Genomic DNA, 20,635 nt, shown 5'->3' on the forward strand with positions numbered 1-20,635 from the left:
TAAGAGGCGTTCCTTCTATTATATTCACCAGGCAAATTGCACTTCATCGTTTAAAATACTCGACGCGGAAAACGGCGGACAAAGGAAGCTGCAGTTAACAGACAATTGGCTTGTCTGGTAGCTACGGCTGGAATTAAATATTCAGGTCGTTCGGCCCGTTCAGCCAGGTATAGCAATAATAACTTCCAAATTGAGTCACTGTCAGTGACTTACGACCGTTTCATTTTCGACGTCGTCTATTATAAACGACGAAAAGTTGACGTTTTCCCAAGTACGTGCACGTATGCATGCTGCACATCGGTAAAACGAAAACTATTTGGTGTAAAGAAACCGAGTGACGGATTCGAAGACGGCTTCGCACGTAACCAGTACGCGACGACTTCGTAATTACTGACACATTGTGTTCCGCTTAGCGTTTTGTTTTCTTTTGTTTCCTTTTTCGTTCGAAGACACGGCTCGTGTCCGTACCCCTTAATGCTTTCAGCAAGCTCGTTAGCGAACTCGTTCCCGTCGAAATATGCAAGCATCGCTTTGTATCAATGCCACGGACGCAAATGCTGTGCAAGTTTAGATTATAAATACACTTGAGAACTTAAGCGGCTATGTTATTATTATAATTATTGTTATTATTATTTCACGCCTCTGTCGTGTAGATGTTTCCTAATAATAGAGGAGACAAAAATATTATAACTTCGTTTTAATTCTTGACATTTCTCGATGATTTCTTTTTCAGTAGAAATTGCATTTTTATATTTCTTCTATGTATAATGAAATACGTAAAATTTCGTAAAATTCTATAACGGGATACCTATTTTATGGAATATTAAATCATTACCGCTCTATGACACGTTATAATCATCCCTAGTAATAACAGGGGTTACAAGCAGCGTAGATTAGATTCATCAACATCCTCGTCATTTTGTAACGATACAACCCTATGAAATATAAACTGTCCCGCTTGCATAATTTCTCTATCCATTTGCTTGTTTGCTTTAAAACCCGGATAATCATACGTGACAATAAAGCTGACTTAACATATTCGGCTCTTCGCGATATTGTGTTGTAGCGTTAATTTATGACAGATAATATATCGACGTGCGCGCGTGCCCATTCACCATTTTACGTCATAGGAGTTACAACAAATAATATAATGTAAATTGGTTACGGAACAATTATAGTAGACTATATAACACAATTATAGTATACTATATATAGTATACTAATAACACTGCATTATCAAAATGTATTTAATATTTAAGTGACATTCAATTATTCAATACATATGTATGCCCAAGATTTATTCCGCCCGATCATAAACTTGTTAAGAATGCTAATAGATTTTCAAAATGTAACGAGCCGTGTTTAATAGCTTGCAATACTAGATATTTAACTGCCTTCATAAAATCTGCGCTAACGTAGCGTATAACTAGAGAAATGTAAATATGGTTATTTCGTAATGATGTTGTCTTAATAATGTTTAACATGACACATGTCATAGCAATTTCGTCATACCCATCTACCACTTTCTTCCTTCTAAAAATTTTAAACATACATACAGGTGAACTACTTTTTATCGCAGGGCTCTTGAGCAACATATTAAAAGTACTAATTATCTTAACAGTCTGGTGCTACAGGAGTCTCTTGATACTAAAGGATCGAGATTCTTGCACGTTTTGCCAGACTCTGTTCTCAGGCAATACACTTGGTCTTGGAATTCTACCATCGTTTACGACTTAATTGATCGTGCACCAAGATCGACCAACCGATACCAATGAAATCTAATTATCCGTACAGCCGCACCAACTTTTATCGCTCAATTTTATCGCGAACATTTTATTGCTCGCCATAATGATTATTTCGCTTTCTGAAATTCTCTTTCCGAAATTTATGTGAAAATCACCGTGCATTACAGTAACGCTGATTTAGAGCCTCTTTCGCTGGGACACAGGTGGCCCAACCTTCGTCGACCGACTCTACTTCTACCCGAGGCTGGCTAAACGCAGCGAGCGAAGATACGTGGACTTAATGACGCGAGTTTGATGACACCTTCGCGTATAAGAAGTTCAGATGAAAATTCGTACGCGCGTCACGCACGACCGCCCGTCGAAAATGTGTTTTACAACGTTACATTCATCGCCCGGAATCTTGACGTTATGCTACGTGACTTGTAACTATACATTAAACGTGACACTTGTCATCGGTCTCACTTGTGCTTTTAACGGTAATTACGTTCGTTCTATGTAGAATTTCGAATGGAAACTGTTTTATAAACGTTCAGCCTAGATATTAAATTTCCGTGATAAATGTTCGATATGCATCGAAACAGAACATCAACTTGTACTTTAAAAAGGTTATCAGAGATAGACTACAATGATCGTATCGTAAGGTAAACGTCGATATACAAGAGATAATAGAAACACGTAAATGAACAAATACGTTTATGTTACACGTCACGAGAAAAATGCCAATAATATATCAATATCTAAAACTGGCACAGAAATCTGAAAAAAGCTTCGCCAGGTGCGATAACAGAAGCAAATTTCAAACCAAACAGTATCGACATTTTCCGCTCTACCCAAATCTTTTTATGACTATATCGAATTATATACATCATCGAAAAACACTGTAAACAACGAGTATCGGACTATCTCGTTCCAAAAGTGATAGGAAATAACGTCTGCATTCGTGCAGCACGTTCACGAAAATAGAAAAGCCATGATATTCTAGTATTCTACGAAACAGGGAGCAATATCTAGCTTTACCGAACTAAAAACAGTTGGAACAAATAATTTGTCTTGTGCTTTGATGTTCAGAGGGCACAGGAAAAAAACTAAACAAGCGCATTTCAACTATTTACTTTTCCAATTTCTCCGTGTTGCAGGCTGTGTGTACAGAGCCTTTTTGTAAATAATTAAGTTTATGGACTTGAAAAAGATGTCCTTTGTAGTTACGTTCGATTCAACGGTTCCCGTTTCTTGCCGATAACGCTTTTACGTGCTATTCGATACCATCAAAGGTTAAAAATTTCGCTTTTACAATTTGCTTTTACAGTTTACTTTTACAGAATACTCGAAACACCTAGAAAGAGACAAACGTAATTAATATACGTGATTTCAATTATTTTAAAGCTTGCCTGGCCACCTCGCGCAATTAATATTAACGAAATTTTATAAACCACAAGTTACAAGTTATGGGTATTAATAAATCTCCTTGCTTAAAATTAGGAGGTTTGATAGTGAAATAAATGAAATCTTACAAATTATACATTATCTGATTATCTTATTTGACGCAAAAATTATAAAATCGTAAAGAAAAGAGACATCTGATAGTGACAAGATATTGTTCTCGTATCGTCAGTATCCGATACACGAAATCTCGATTCATCGAACATAAATAATATCGAGAACGCGGCGGAACATCGTCCGGAATTTAATGTGGTGTTTAAATCATATTTCGCGCGCAAGGAATTTTCTTCTACATTCGGTTTCTACTACGTGGCAAAAGTCCGTATTTGCATATTTATTACTTGAAGGGATATTAGGTTAATGGGAGTTTGATTTTATTGTTTGTCGATTAAGGGTTCATCGGTAAAAGGGCGTTTGTATTATGTGGATCCGACGTTGATTTACTTTGCCGAACTACGTTGAATACTTAATACGATCAATTTTGTGGTATACTTTCACTCCCGAAGATGAAACATTACTTGCGAACCGCGTGTTCGAGATGCTTTAAACGCGTCATAAATTCTATACTACTGTAGAAGATTAAGTTCGATATATTAAATCATTTTGTAATCTGGAATTAATACAGAGAATAAGTTCCTTGGCACGTTAAAGAAGATCGGATTTATATATAGAGATAATTTCGTGGAAGCGAATTCAATTTTAATTAGTCCTCTCGGTAATTAATTGAACTGTTCACGAGTCTAATTAAATTCTACTTCATGGTTTTGGATGTAAGTAATTTTGTTTTAAAATGGTATTCTATCGTTTCAGTGGTATTTCACTCAATCCAAATAGCTAATTCTCAATTAATCACTAATATTCGGCTTCCTCTTACAAGATCATCTCTCATCCCCTGCAATTGAAAACCAAAAATATCAGAACAAATCTATAAACCTTCGACGAAGCTACTTTGACAAAATGTTAAGTATTCTTCTCTAAAGCAATGTAAATTAAATATAAAATACCTAAACGAGGTTGAAATAATTGTCTTTAAAAAGTTTTGCGTGTAGTTCAATATTCTTATCGCTATATAAAAAAAGAAAATTGAAGGAATATCCTAAATAAAATGAAGTTGACGCACAAAAGAGTAATTAATCCTAATTTTATCACATTTTTCTCCATAATTTCAAGTAATGGTAGATATCATTGCATCAGAAACAGAGACAATAATTAGCTCGTTAAAATTAACAAACGGAAGATTAAATTCACACACGAGGAGCACCAAGAGCATTAAACCGCCAATCTTTCGACCACGTGATAATAATGACAGCGTATTAAAGAAATACCAAGACAGTTACAAACCGTGGTCAGTCTTTCGAGGCGCGAACATATCGTCGAGCGTAAGTATACGTTATTCCAGTTGTGCTCGTTCGTTTTCTTCGCTTCGTTGCAGCTCGACACGGCCCTGTTAATTCTAGCACAATATTTAAGTAGAGCTTCGTGGCCGGACATACATCAGCCGAATGAATCTTGTCTAGTTTCGCGCTAAAAGAATGTTCTTTAGCTTCATTAATTTGCCTGCAATACCACTTTTCGGGAAGTTTGTTGTGTGTCAAAAGGATATCCATTAAACGATCACTAATGTTTCAAAGGGAAATTAAAAAGTAACATTTCTATCGTGTACCGCTCGTCGGAGCTCACGCGAAACGAATGTACAAACAAAATTTCATTCTGCATACTGCGACGTTTCCTCTCGTCACGATGCTGCTTGGTCCATTCTGCAAGGTAGAGCTATAGTACGATCATATAATGAAATGCCTTGAATTTTTCAAACGTATGTGGCTTGCTCGACATTTTTTATTATGATAAAATAAGAATGGATTTAATATCGTAGGAATTTCTAGTAACTGAATAAAAAATTTAATTTCGTATTCTAGAAAAGTATATTAAAATTCTATGTCTATTGCTAAAATTATAAAAAATTCATGAAAATACTAACACGGTTCAGAAATATATTTTCCAAGAAAATATTTATCTACTTTTTTATTGAATTAAGACCTACGTTTAGTTTGTGATGTTAACACATTGAAGATCAGAATTTTTATCTACCTATCATGTTCGTCCACTAAAATGAGGAACTTCTATAGATTTCTAATGACAGAAGAAATCAAAGACGCGGAGAGACCAAGATAATCCATATTTTTAATTTTTCGTATAGAAGTAATTTTAAAATCCTATATTTTATATATATATTTTAATTAAATACTAGCGCACCTACTTTTAAAAAAAGCTGCTTTTTATTCTAAACTAAAACAAAGTAGCTCTATACAAAACCGTGTTTTTCCAGTCGCGGGTTTCTTCTTGGGATCGTAACGATGTTCACCAGCGCGTCTTGTTCAAACGACAAAAACGGTACGCGCGTTTCTCGAGCCTTTGTACGGCTTACGCAGCGTGTTCGTCGCGAGAGACAGACGCGTAAGTAAGTGCACGTTGCCCGTGAAGAAAAGAGGCGCGCAAGGAGGCAAAGGGAACTGTCCCGACCACGATGTCGTCTCGATTGTTCTTCCCACCTGGCAGAGGGCTGGAAAAAAAACAGCAAAACACCGCTAACAATGCTAGAAATTCCGACGACACAATGCGCTGAATGCCGGGTTGCTCGTTCGAGGAACGACAAGAACCAACGACAGCTTAGAATCGTTTGACCACCATCGATGACGCTCGATCTGGCTTCCGTGATTTCTCTGCTCTGAGAAAATGGAATGTCTTCATTACGATATAAAAGGAATGTCTGGGGTCTTAGAATTATTTAATGTTTGGTTCGATAAATGAGTGATTTAGTAGATAACGACGCTAATTATTAAAACGTTAATCTTTATGCAATTTCGTATTTTTACGAATGCGATTAAAGAAACGGAATATAAGTAGAAATTTGCTAGACTCGTCGCATATCAAAATAAACGTTTTACTTCGGGTATTTTATACATTTTCGAATAGTATCTACATTACGTACATTTCTTAGATCTTTAAATATCCTATGAATGCATAAACATTAGATAACGAATATCTATTTATGAATGAGTATTTATAGCGTAATTAGTTGCGTTAATAGAATATGCGGCGAAAGGTGGAATTTACCATTGCAAAGTGGCAGAGTTACGTAAAATAAATTCAGGTCAAGCATGTCGATCGATATCGAAGGTACTCTAATAAAAAAAGTCAATTCACAAATAGTATTAACATCTTACATAATTCAATTCTACCTTTCTTGGTGGAATCTTTACAGATCATTTTATTGGAAGTTCATTTCCAATAATCTAATAACTTGCGCAATGTAGATAAAAGGGAGAAACGGTGCACTTAATCTTTCAAATTCAAAAACTTTGTAGCTTCAAAAATACTTGGAACGCAAACATCTAATCTAATTCGCCCAATTCAGGTAATCATTAAAATAATACGTTTAAACTCTCCGTTGATCAAAAATTGCAAAATTCCAGAACCATCTCTTTCAGGGGGTTGTACCATTTTCTTTAATTCCGCTGTTGCTCACCATTTTAAATCGTAAAAGCTTCGAATTAATACGAAAGAAGAACGTAAATAAAATATCATCGATTGCATGTGGCCTTTCGTTTCCTTCGAGTGGGATCGATAGATCGTCCAATATTGCAAAACGCGGACGTGGAACGGCGGTGCGCGCGGAGCGTAGTCGAACGAAACGACTTTCGAGGGGAATAAAAACATCGCGTTTGTCGATAGAGGTAATTTAGGGCGGGTGCGCGCACGATCGTTATGCTCGGTATAATTCACGAGCTGCTACGAATATACCCAGCCTTGTGCACCACTCGTCGGCTAAATTGGATTTTTGCCGCGTCGATGGGGATGAGAGAGGCCTCCTCCTTCCCTGTCCAATTCCTCGCGCGTTCACGTCACCGGAACTCTCTCGTTCCATCGACATCGTCCCGTCGACGTATCGCCACCGATAATTACTTTATAACGCCGGCGTTACTAATGAGATGTTCGATCAGATGAATCGTTTAATTCGTTTATCCGACGAGTCGCTTAGTATTTATCGAGCTAGTCCTTGAACCGTTTCTTTGCAACGATGACGAGGCTACTTTATCAGAGTTGAATTTAATAAGTTAACTTGATTTAGAGTTTACGAAAATTAGAAAAGAAAACCTACAGTGTAAGCAGAAATAAAGAATGAGGATTTCGTTGAGGTTTTTAATAGTTTAGATTAAAGACTGGAAAATGGAGAGATCAGAGCAAGCAGTCAGAGAGCGAAGCAATAGGAATGAGCGGAATGAGATTAATTTGACAAGGAATAAAAAGAAAATATATTGAACATTTTTTAAACTTGTAGGAAATCTATAAATTGTTCTACTCGCGAAATGTTCTACTTCGGCGACCTGCTCGAATGATTTAATTAATTAAAGAAACACGCGCGACGTGTAGTTCTCATCAATTTGCAACGAGAATATTTCGTATTGAGCTCTTTCTCGTAAAAGAGGAACTGAGGGTTACATTCCGATGTCGGTTGTCCGCGGGAATTCTTCGAATGCTCGTCGTAATGGATCACCGGTCTTATCGTGGTGAGTGCTGCGAATCGTGGCGGACCTTTTGCCTCTGAGACAGTAACTCGCCACAGCTTGAGAAAAAGAGAACACGTCCCAGCTACCCAACTGGGGAAAAGGTGGCGAGGTCAACCGTTTCCGGATACCGATTCATCTACTTGAAATTACGCGGTCTGACCGCGCGTCGTTTCCCTTTGCTTTGCCAGGCACCGTGCTCGTAAAAGGCAGACCTGAACGCGTTTCGGAGTCAAATACAGAGAGTAATGTACGTGTATTGTTACACTTTTTTGTATGAAAATGTATGATAAACAGAAAATGTGGTTAGACAGTGTTAGTTGAACATCATTAATTAAAAAAGAATACTATATAAGAATTTCTATATCCTAGAATGTAAAATCAGTAGATTGAGCAACATCGTATTCCACCGTACATGTTTCGATCATAATATAAGTCACCAAGTGTTCAATCACGGTATAAGTCCATAGTCTTCGATCATAATTTGAGTCTACAAATCTTCATAATGTATTATGTACTTCCATATTCGCTTGTATGGTATATCTTTGATATCAATCTTGTCTGATCAGTAGACTGTGTAACGTATTATTCCACGTCTGCGAGTCTGAAACGCATTTGCCTAATCTACTTATTCTGTAGACATCACTCGAAGGACACGTGCGAAAATTCTTTCTTCGTTTAAAAGATGGATGTATGTCACAGAGACGCGTAATGTTATTCCACTACATTGACTATTATTGCGGATGTTTATGTAAATTTATATCCTTGCATACGTAACTAGAAAACTGAAACCTAATCTTTAGACATTTCGCACATTTTTGCATATCATATGCGCATTCAGCGCAGTTCTGTATAAACATTCATAGTATTATTATTAAACGATGTTCATGCAAATTCATATTTTTATAAATCCAATAACAGAACTGGAATCAAACGAGAGAATTGTTTCAATGATTAAATCTTTCGCGTGTATATCTATATTCTCTAAAAAGCGTAAACACCCATGATCTATTTTTATTACCACACGTTAAACGACCGAAATACGAAAAAATAAAACAATTCACTCGTTCGAATTTTTCAAGTTACGTTTCTTAGATAGTCGAGAGAAAGAAAGAGAGAGGGAGAGAGAAAGAGAGCGAGAGACAGAGTCACGATATTCCAAGATCGAGCTTTGAGTCGTATATAGTTGATGTAGTCCGAACAACGAGAGTAATATGGGCACGTATGCACAGGTGCATGTGTATAGGACGCTTTATTAATGGACTAACGCCGCCAGAGCCGCGGGCGACAAAGTGGACAGCGGCGTGCGGAATAATGCGTTAGCTCGTTTACTGGAAAACGCGCGCCTCTCCGCTCCATCCCGCGCAAACTAGGTGCGCCAGTTTTCTATGGTGATCGGAGTTTAACTGCATTTTCCTCGCGGTGGCGACCGGGTAAACCGCGTCATGGCAAATTTAGTCTATCGTCCGGCGACGTCGTTCGCTCGCAACGAACCGTCTAACGGACGAGTGAATCCGCAGTCGACTAACGACCGTGTTCATACGGGTGTGCGGGATCTACGCGCCGCTCCAATTTCGCCGATGTAATCTTCCGTATCTGTGAAATCAACGGCCGCTCGTGACAAACCTGATTTAGGTTTGATTTAACCATGCGCGTGAAGATATCTGGTGGGTATAGGCTTTTGAATGGTTTCGGAAATTTGATGATTGATATTGTTATATTGGAAGATTATATGATTGTTTGTGATCGTTGCCTTTTATCCTTTTATTTGTTATTTGTTTGTTAACGTGGTTGCAAATAGAAGGGGTACGTTCGTAGGTATGTGACCAAAGTTTACTTTAGGATGAATAGTAATGTAGAATGGATGTGAATAAAAGACTGTAAACTATAATAATCGTGTAGATAACAGAACATTTTTTATGAAGAGCTTTATGCAAATTTTCTCATCAAATCGTAATATGTTGAACTAATATACGACAGAAGGCAATAAAGTATTAAAATTGTGTACGCACGAGTGCAATAGTAAACTCATCTTCTTATTACTATGCCTTATTTACCCACTTTATTCTTACACCAACTCTTTCACTCTCTATGTTTATAAATTCCCTCGTCAATAAATCATACAACGTAAATGTCACGTTCTAATTCAGTTTCGAAAGGCTACAATTAAAAAGTAATACAAACGATATCATAACTTGATTAACAGCCAAACCCACGTGAATTTCATCGCCAAAGACTAGAAAACAAACTTGCGTACACATTGGGAAACATGTGATAGATTCGTAATCAAACACGACAGGAGGCAATCACTCTCAGATGAAAAGAACGCCACGATTGCTCGGCGAACGGTTCTCGTTAAACTCGCGAACGATTCTAACGATCTTGCTACAACGAATATCCTCCATTGCGGCCCACGAGAACGCAAGTTACAGTCGCGAGATTTGTCAGTCGAGGAACTGCACCAATACCGCGAACGACGTTACGATCGGTCGTGTTTCAAACACGAAGGCAATACACCAGCACAACTTATGAATATTTACACCGGTTGAATATGCATACCACTGACAATGTATTATTTTTGCTCGACGGGAGATCGATACAACCCCCGCGCGGCACACATTCGACCGCGCACCGACTCCCGCCATTTGATACAGTCTCGCGCAACAGAGAACTACATAAGTAGGCGGGTTACCTGGTCACGTATATGGGGTGAACTCATTCGATTTGATGCCTCTTGTTAAAATTAGCGGTTCTTGAAGAGTTGGGCGGTATAAAATCGTACAATTTTAAAGGAGACAGCGTGAATTAAAATTTTATAGAGAGGCGTCTTAAAGTCACCAACTATTTTTCTGATTCCGCTGCATTAAATTTAGCTCGACGACTTTTGCCGATTTTATTGGTTTTTTGAGAAGATTTATGGTATAAAAATTATGCTATTTTAGAAGTGAAGAAATGGATTTGAAATTTTATAAGAGTAAGTACTTTGAAACTTTGAAGGTAAAGTTGAACCATTTCGCAAATTTTATTATGACAATTCGATTTGTGATAAATTTTACCACGAGATTAACTTTACTGCGACAACATTTATATTTCGATCCTCTTCTCGTACAAATTCCTTCGCAAGAATTGAAGACAAAATATTTCCAAAAAATTTCTCTACGTGTTCTTCCTCCCGTTTCAATATCACGCAGATATTTTCGTGGCATATCAATCCCGGGCGATAACGATATTGACGTAAAATCGTCACGGAACATTCGAACGAGCTCACCGTGTATAAGCTTATTCGCAAAGAGAGCACCGAGGCCACAGGGTGCAGAGCGAGAGAGCGCTGCGCGCACGACCGCATTCTGTTCCGGTGAACGATGGAAACTCGTCGATCGTGACTAAAACGTGGACGATGGCCACTGTATTTTTTTCAACCTCCTACCGGTGTATTTTATCGCGCGAAATGTACAACTGGAATCGAAACGTCACGACTCGATTTATGGCTGTGCACCGGCCGACAGTCGTTCTCCGCGAATCTAACCGTCGACTAGTCATTAGCAAATAGATCGCGACTAAAGAAAAAAAGGGAGAAAAGAAGGGAAGAAAAAAGTAAGCGGGCTTGCTAGCGATAGTGATCAGTGCTCCGTATCGTTCGCATCGCGTTTATATCAATTAGGCTCTTTCCCTGACAGAAAGATAGGAAGAAGGGTGAAAGGGATGAGTTGACACGACGAGATTTTAGCAGATATTTTCAGCCGGCTGCGCTTCAAGTAATCCGGACTGGTCTCAACCTTTCCTGGGGCTCGTTCCAGAAAATCGCGCGTTTAAACTGCAAATGAAAAATAAGAAGATCCGACGAGCAATCTCGGATTAGACGTCTAGCGACTGTCTTGCAGGAAACAACGCGAAGGACAGATTCCGTCCAAGAAGGTTTTTCAAGCACTCCGGTGTAATCGTTCTTGAAGTATAGAATCATTTTAGGCTTTTTAGAATAAGATTAAAGCTGTATCTCTGTTTGTATTATATAAATATAAGCTTCTACTTATGAATACGAAACAAAAAGAACTCCGTTCTGTTTTCTCTTTCTAACTTGAAACTGAAATTCAGAATCAGGTTGCCATTGTTAAAGAGTAAAGGAGAATAAGAAAACTAAATACGTAATGTTTAAGCAAAGTATAAGCAAACTCTTCTTTCTTAAATGTCTCTCGAATTTCAGTCACGTTTATATCGTCGTCTGTACACTCAACGAGAGCAAATAAACTACAGCTCCTATTTAATGTTTACTAGTTTAACACAACCGTAGACCAAAATGCGAGTGAAAATACAGAATTTAAAAGCTTAAGCTGGATACACAAGCCCTAGTTCTCTTTTATTTAAGAGTAGTTCATCAAATATGTTAACTCATAAAACAGTTTCATAAACAAAGATGCTCTTTTAACAATACCAAAAGACAAGGAACGCACACGTTACTTTAATTCCATTTCGTCCTTTCATAAAAATTAGTCGCAATCGGTCTGAAAAAGGACCGCGAGAATCTTGTTGCAGAGTTAAGTGGCCGAAGAACGCGGTCCAATCGAGAAGGATCAACTATTAAACAGGATGACGTGCTATTTCTCGAGTCGGTTTTCGCGGTGAAAGGAGACCGCGGTAGGAATTTAATGCGCGACCAGGCTTGGCCCGGGAAAAAAGGGACCCGTTGCAAGTCCCATAATTCAATTAAACCCACTGCGTCGGTATTTAATGGGCCGCGACGCTGTAACTTCGTTTTGGACTGGTGCCACGGAACATCGGCTTTCGCCTGTCCGATGTAAAAGCGCTGCACAACGGACGTGTATTCCCCTTCGTCCGTATTTTTTCTCCTCTCTCTCTCTCTTTCTCTCTCTCTCTCTCTCTCACTCGTTTTTCTCTGTTCTTTCTTCTTCTTCCCCGTCGTTTCTTCGTTCATTTTCTTCCTGCTTTTCTTTCGTTTCTTTTGATCGATCGACAGCGGCACAAAGTAAGCAGGAAAGGAACAAAATAGATGAACCAAGCAAAGCGGAAAAGAGACATGTCCCGCGGACGTACGGCGTACGGCGTACGGCTCGTCCGTTTCGAAGAATAAATTGGAACACGGTTGCGACAAACTCCACAGCCCGACTTTAAAGTAAACTATTGTTGCTCTCGAATCTACTTCCGGGCATCGAACGGAATTCCCATCTACGAAAACACGAACCCTCTGAGGCGAAAACACGATTCGTTCGACTCGATTTCTCGCTGGATACGGGATCCAACCTTCCCATTGACCTGTTGCGAATTAGTCGAATTAGTTTTTTTCTGGTGAGTAATAGAATGTAGTGTAGCAGAGAAATAGGGGATACTATTAAGTTCCAGTTCAATTTGGTAATTTAGAAAATTTCGTAATTTTCTGTATTTGTTTTTAAATTACTCTTAGAACTTAAGGATTTAAGATTATCAGAGGAAGCTAAATTTACGCAACTTTTATTTATACTATTTTATTGCATGGTTCTAAGTGGGTTAATCTTGTTAAAGGGAGAGCGAAAAAATTGTAAACATAGTTTTAAAAAATTAAACTCAAATTTGATTGCTCGATAGATACTGTCGTATATCAGAAATCTTATATTAAAAGGAAAAAGATAGTTTACAACATTACACCCGCAGGAGTGAAGGAACACAAAGAAACGTTGTTACAAGTTTCTTTTCCCTAAGACGCATTCACGAACTTCGTACAATCGTGAAACTGTCAAATTCCGAACGGAGAAACTTGGGAACTAACCGAATTGAACGCATTACACAAAAGTTGTCGCCTAAAAGCATGTGAGAACTTGAGTAACACTTTCATGGAGCGTTCGAACGGGGAACTATCGACCATTTCCAACGGTACATGAGAAGAATTTCGCGCGTGAAATTTCAAAGTCGGGAAGAAATGAATTTAAATTGGCCGTTGGTGCGACGGAAACGCCTGGGGGAAAACTTGCCGGCGAAAAAAAAAGGTTAATATGCAAACGACAGGTTCGACAGCCGGATGGTTTAATGCGGCGGGTGCTCGTCAAAAGGCGAGTGAAAATTTAAATAAACGTTTACGTCGACACGCCGATTGATTTTCTGTTCCTCGTTTAAAATTCAAATTTTCCATTAACGAACATCAAAAGAACAGGCATTTGTTTTAGCGAAATAAACGGTAGCTGAGAAATCTTTTGAAATAAAAATTTGGAATTAAAACATTAAAGACCGATAATAGACGAGTACGACACAAATATCACAAAATGAAATCCACTTGTCTCATTGTATTTCTCAAATAATATTTCTCAATTTCGGAGGAAGAAACTATGTCAGAATATTCTATAATTCAAGAAACGTATGGTGAAAGAAATTGGAACACCATGTACGCAATATAGAGGAGCGGAATGTGAAATTGTCCTATGGAAACTACTTTACAGAAAGCTGATGAATATCGAGTTTAAATCGAGTACGATTAATTTATGGGTATACGAAGAACCCGGTTGCTGAAAGCTGTCGGTTCTTGTCCGGCAGCAACTTTTCCATGCCAATATATTTGCGTTATCGCGCGGGATTGGAGTTAATCGGATGAAAAAGTTAAATATTGTCGTACCACGCTACCGGCCGTTAATATTCCTCCTGCTGCTTAATTTTCGCGTTTAGCACTTTTAGCAGGTCGCGTGTCAGAGCAGTGGATTTGCAACTTTCCTTTTCATGTCGGGAAAATCGTTGTGGAAATAATGCGGAACAACGAGAGGTCAGGAAGTTTAACGAATGCAGAGAAAGCTACACGTGTTATCTTGATCGAATTTATTTCAATGAATTAATGCCAGAATTACGGTTATTGTGTATGGGTATTGATTTTAACAGCCCATTGAAATTATGCAAATATTCATTAACCTCGGGATAAAATAAATATCATATCACTTTAAAAGAACCGACCACGAAATCCTTAAAAATTCTTCGCTTTAAGAAAACCTGACCTTCTTCATATTACGTATTTCATATTTTCTACATTTCCGAAAATAACAGAATTAATTAAAACGACGAACTTAGTAGTAGAATTATTAAGTAGAACTATTAAGTAGAAGTATTCACCTTCGTTGTCGATGGAGAAGATCCCAATGCCGTCGCCGCCCCTAATGGTGTATCCAATCCTGGAGTCTCCTCCTAGCGGATCCGCGTCCTTAGCACGCACAGTGGTCACTAAAGTCCCGATTGGTTGATTTTCAAATACACTCGCGGACACGACGAAATCATCGAACACCGGTGCGTGTAGATTCTCGTTTACGTCGACCATTTCTATGATAACCATTGTCTCGGAGGATAAGGATGGTTCACCTCTGTCCTTCGCCACAATCGTCAACGTATGCACTTGGCGCTCCTCGAAGTCTAAGTTTTGGGTGGTCCTAATAGTGCCGGACATTTTATCGACTTTGAAGTAGCCCTCGCTCTCCATGGCGTCAGACAGGAAGTACTCGATGTCGCCACCGGATGCCTCGTCGGGATCGGTCGCGTCCACGACCGCCACGACCGTCCATATCGGTACGTCTTCTCGAATTTTCACCGTGTACGTGGACAACGCGAAACTGGGTGCATTGTCGTTCACGTCGTCGACCGTCACCCTGACCAAAGCGTCCGAGTACAATGGCGGTGAGTCGGTCCCTTTGCCACCGTTATCCTGCGCTCGTATTCTTAGCTCGTAGATCTCTTGTCGTTCCCTGTCCAATCTGCCGAAAACGGTCAGCACGCCCGTCACCGGATCTACACGGAAATCGTTCGTCTCGGTCACCAGGGAATAAGTGACGCGCGCGTTCTCCCCGAGATCCGCGTCAGTCGCGTTCGCCCGCCACACGTTCGTTCCATTCAGTGCAGTCTCTGAAATCCTGAAGCTTGCCAGGGACTTCTCGAATTTCGGAGCGTTGTCGTTCACGTCGAGAATTGTGACCGGGAGCATCTTCGACGCAGACTTCTGTGGCTTGCCCAGATCGTACACGCTGATGTTCAGAAAATACTCGCTCTCGCGTTCCCTATCCAGGTAGCCTATGACGTTCAAATCGCCGGTGTCAGGATCGATACCGAATACCGAGTCGCGATCACCGCTGGATATGCAAAATACTAATTTCCCATTGTAGTCCAAGTCTCTGTCTCTGGCACGTATCTTGACGAGGGTCGTTCCTATCTTTACCGATTCGTTGGCTTTTATTTCGCTAGGGAAATCGACGAACTCGGGCGCGTGAATGTTCTCGCCGTATCTGCTTGGCGTCAAAGCATATTCGTCGTCTTTGGAAGGCATGTTGTTTCTCTCTGCGGCAGCGATGGCTTCCGTTAATCTTCGAGCGACCCCCGTGTCACGACACTCGAAGGCGCCGCTCTGGTCCGTTAGAATTCTTCCCTGCGAGCCTAGGTTCCGTTTTGCATTTACCAGGTGCATGTGTACGGGATTCACGTCCGCGAAGTGTGATCCATCCGTGGCCGTGACGTTGACCATTCGCTCGGTAACCTTGACGTCGGACAAGTCGCAAGCCACGGATAGTACGCCGCTGGCCGAGTCCAGGGCGAAGCAGCCGTCCTCGTTGCCAGAGACAATGCGATAACTGATGATGTTGCCGGCGTCGAAGTCGATGGCCGAGACGGTGATGATTTCGGAGCCAATGGGTACGTATCGAGGCACGTGGCCGGTACAATCGATTCGCTCGAACTGCGGTCTGTTATCATTCACGTCGCGCACTTTCACGTGCAGCTGCATCTCTGCCTGTCGCCGGTATGGCAAGCCCCAGTCACTGACCCGCACATGCAACAAGTACTCTCTCTTCATGGTCTCGTAGTCAAGCACCTGCTTGGTCTTCACGATGCCGGAGAAATGGTCGATCTCGAACGGCACCTTCTGGATATTGTCGATGCTGTACGAGATGTAGGCGTTCTCGCCGGAGTCACGATCCTTCGCGGTGATCTTCACGACCGATGTGCCGGCTGGCTCGTTCTCGTCGATCCACACCTCCATCTCCGACTGCTCGAACGTCGGATCGTTGTCGTTCGTGTCGACCACATTGATCTTAACCTTGGCGGACGACTGTTTCCTCGTTCCAGCGTTCCCTTGATCCACCGCGGACACTGTCAACGTATAAAACGCCTTCTTCTCCGCGTCCAAGTTCACCGCGGTGTATAGCATTCCCGTCTCCGCGTTCACGTAGAATTCTCCACCTTCGTTACCGCCCACGATCTCCAGGAACACCAACGCGTTCTTCCCCTCGTCAGCATCCGTCACCTTCAGTCTGATCACCGGCGTGTTGATGGGAGCAGTCTCGGGCACCTTCACCTCGTAGATTTCTCGACTGAACACTGGTGCGTTGTCGTTCAGATCGGCCAGATGGACGGGTACAAATTTGTAGCTGTAACGTTGTGGAACGCCCCGATCTGTTGCACGGAGTGTCAAATTGTAACCCTGAACCGCCGTCTCCCGATCCAGCAGATGTAGCACCTCGATATTGTATTCACCGGAATGTGGTCCACCGGCTGGCCGTACCCTAAAGTGACCGGCTGGGTCACCACCCACGATGTCCAGACTCGCGATCTGACCGTGAATACCTTCGTCGTTGTCGACCACCCGAACGATCGCGTAGATATCGGCGTTCGATTGTTCTACGATATCTGGCAGGTGGTGCACGTAGATTTCGGGTGAGTGTAAATTGACTTGACGAACTCTAATGGTCACCTTGGCTGTGCTGGCTCTTCTGGTCCCTCCGCTGCGGTAAAGGGCTCCACGGTCCTTTGCTAATACCACCAACTCGTGAAGTGCTCGCTCCGAGTATCTGGGTGAAAATACGTAATGATAAATTACTTTCAAAGAGTTGAGCATCAGTTTGTTGGGGATTTGATTTGAATTCTTTGATTGTTCGATTAATAAAAGTTTTTAGGATAGCGGTAATTCGATTTGGTTACGTTTTATGGTTTAGTACGACCAATCTATAAATAATTGAACAATTACGATCCAACTCCATTTATTTCATTACATTTGAAGATAAAATAGTTCAAATAACTGGATGGCTTGAAGTTTCCGTAATATCAGTTCGTTAATTTCCCTTGCCCATAGCTTTTCGTTCAAATAACCAGAGTTTACATTGGAATAACTGAATTCAAATATACCTTCATTCGTGATATGAGTAGTATTGTAAAATCTTACATAATTGAAGCCATTTGGATTTACATAGCGCGAAATTCAGTAAATTAGGCAATGAAAAGAATGTTCCGCCAATTAGAGGTCAGATAAATGGAGTATTATCGTAGAAACGAATGATTCTGAAATAACTCTGTTGCAAGGTTTTATATAAAAGTCAATTTTTCAACTTCAAAGCTAACACGTTTCCAAACTGCGATCGCTTATTTCAGAGGCATTTCCTGTATACTTCATGATTCGATATTCACGCTTGGAAAATAATATCCCGTCGTAAGCAAGAAGTTCGAGTATCAATCAAGATCATGGAAAAATTAGAAAAATGATTTGCTCGTTAGTATGTTCACATTCTCCTTACGCATTCGGCATAACATTGTATCAAAAGAAAAAAAAAAGGAAGAATAAGAACCCATCCAAGTACATGACAAGATCCGCCTAAAGCATCGCAAGGCATCGTAAACGATCAGGCAAACGAGTATCTCGAGGCGTGGACCGACGATCCTCAAGCTCATCAAACGAAACACCAGAATTCTATTACGCGGACCTACCTGAGCGGCCTGGTGAGCGTTATTACCCCACTGACCGGGTGAACGGCGAACTGATCGGTCTCCTCGGCGAAGCTATAATAAATCTCGCCGTTCCTGCCGAGATCGGCGTCCTCGGCTATTACCCTGAGTATGCTGCGATGCAGAGGCGTGTCCTCTGTGATGGTTGCCTCGTACTCGGTCGGATAGAACAGCGGGTTTAGGTCATTCGTGTCCAAGATGGTCACTACGACCGTGGTATCCGCCTCCATGATAGTCACCCGGTTTTTTCCGTCGCCTTTATTCAAGGTGGCGCGCACCTCGAGCACGTAACGGTCTTTTCGTTCGCGGTTCAACACGTCAACGTTACCGGTTCGAGTCCGAATCAACAGGAAACAAAAATCACCGACGGTGCGTTCTTCGGCCTTGAAGAACTTGTCGCGGTCGCCGCTCATTATACGGAAACGAATGTCGAGATTGGAGTCGGGCGACGCGAGTTTGATGCCCATTCTTTCCTCGGGCACCACGTACGTCTTGCCGATCGAATTCTCCGGAATCGACACATTGTACAACGGCAGAGTGAAGCGGAACTTGTGACCTGGAGGGAAGGGAAAGTCTTCGGTGAACGACGCGGACGTGGATGTCGGTAGCGTCGGAGAGAACGATCTGGCGTTCGAGCTACTGATGCTGCTGCTGCTACTGGCTGACGATGAAAACGTGGTCGACGCGAAAGGGTCGGAAGACGGGGAACCCGCTGTGGCCGCGAACAGCCACAGCCACAACCATGGCCAGGCGAGCAGCGCGCGCTGCTTCATCCTCCTCATCGTCGTGTCGCTAGCTCATCGTCAGCGGTTTTTGCCAGTGAAATCCGTCGTTTCCCTGGCTAGACGAGGGAACCGTGGCTCCGTGGTCTGAGCTTTCCGTCCTTGTTGAACTGGCCGAACCTGTGAACAGAAAATAATATGGTGGTTAGAATCGGGGACGTCCTTTACGTCGTTTGCCTTTAGCCGAACCAAACCAGAGGATCGATTCGAGAGAAAAGCTCGGATGAAGTGGCAGTCGCTGCGCTAAATCCGGGTTATCCTTGACGACAGCTATTGGCTTCCGCTCGATCGAGCATGATGAGTAGATGGTTTACCCGAAGGGGTTAAGGAAAGGGCTATTGACAGCGAAGGGTAAAAGTTTATATCGTTTGTGATGGGGTTCGAGCGGCTCGATCGATGCACGCGTTGCGGAACAACGAATCTTGTAATGTAGCCAAATGGAACTTTTACGTGTAAGTACAGGTATCTCATGACAAATTAATGACTATTATCGCCCACTTTAATTGTACTGTAGATTAGATTAAAGGAGTAATAATAATAAATTTCAAAATATTTTTCAAAGCAATCTCTGTGAAGATAAACTGAATCCTTCCGAGGTTTCACCGGACACAAAAAGTAAAGATCGCGGTTTAACCAGCAATCTGACAAGGTACAAGAGGTTCTGTTAACTAAATACGTGGTACGATTGGCTTCCCTACAAATGTGACAGAGTCGATCCGCCCGAGGGTGTAGCAGACAAGTTGTTTCACGGGAATGCAAACGATGGCAGACAACGTAAACGATTCATTGGAAATTCTAATTGTAAATTTAGTTCTAGGATTAATACGAGTTCGATACGTGAGTTCGATTAATGCTCGGCGAGAGCACGATATAATGCGTTCGTGGCAGACTTGTCACGACTATCGATTTGTCGTTTCGCTTAATGAATTTATCGAACTTTGATTTTGCCATGCGATAATTTTTTGGAAGCATGCGTAACCGAAGCCAGAATTCAATAGTCGAACGATAATTGACATCAATTGGAAACGCGTATCCAGAAACGAGGATTGTTAAAAGCGTGGAAAATAACGCTCAATTTCGAGCGATATCCGTGGCTATTAAGCGCGATGAAAAGTAAATCTGATGCACAACCGATGCCAGTGCGTTCAATTACGCACAAACGATCTATCGTCAACTTAATTCGCGTATTATTTTTTTTTCTTTTTTTGCTATTTGCTTTTCACTTTTATAGAGCTCGTACGTTTGCTTTTAGGTAGAAAAGATACATACGCGCCATTTTAAGATTATAAATATCTTTTAACGTCGTTTAATGCATTTAATTGTTTTTCTGATTTATAAAGGAACAATTGAATTGGTAGAACCACACGTATATTTTAATAAC

At 41.0% G+C, this 20,635-nt stretch overlaps 1 protein-coding gene across 9 annotated transcripts in view; it reads right to left on the reverse strand.

The window, feature by feature from the left end:
• Nucleotides 1-19,410, reverse strand: part of LOC117213806 (fat-like cadherin-related tumor suppressor homolog) — a 342,029-nt gene extending 322,619 nt beyond the window's left edge. For 5 of the 9 annotated variants that reach the window (XM_033459477.1, XM_033459476.1, XM_033459474.1 and 2 more), the window contains exons 1-2: nt 18,455-19,407; nt 14,831-17,544 (exon numbers count right to left, since the gene is read on the reverse strand). In XM_033459477.1, coding sequence (XP_033315368.1) covers nt 14,831-17,544; nt 18,455-19,254 — 3,514 coding nt within the window. In that variant the 5' untranslated portion in view covers nt 19,255-19,407. Of the gene's footprint in view, nt 1-14,830; nt 17,545-18,454 lie in introns of all 9 variants that reach the window. The other 4 variants (XM_033459475.1, XM_033459479.1, XM_033459478.1 and 1 more) reach the window with 2 other exon arrangements.
• Nucleotides 19,411-20,635: the final 1,225 nt, after the last annotated feature.

The sequence above is a fragment of the Bombus bifarius genome, unplaced genomic scaffold (genome assembly GCF_011952205.1).
Source record: "Bombus bifarius isolate JDL3187 unplaced genomic scaffold, Bbif_JDL3187 scf7180000009125, whole genome shotgun sequence".
Classification (NCBI taxonomy): domain Eukaryota; kingdom Metazoa; phylum Arthropoda; class Insecta; order Hymenoptera; family Apidae; genus Bombus; species Bombus bifarius.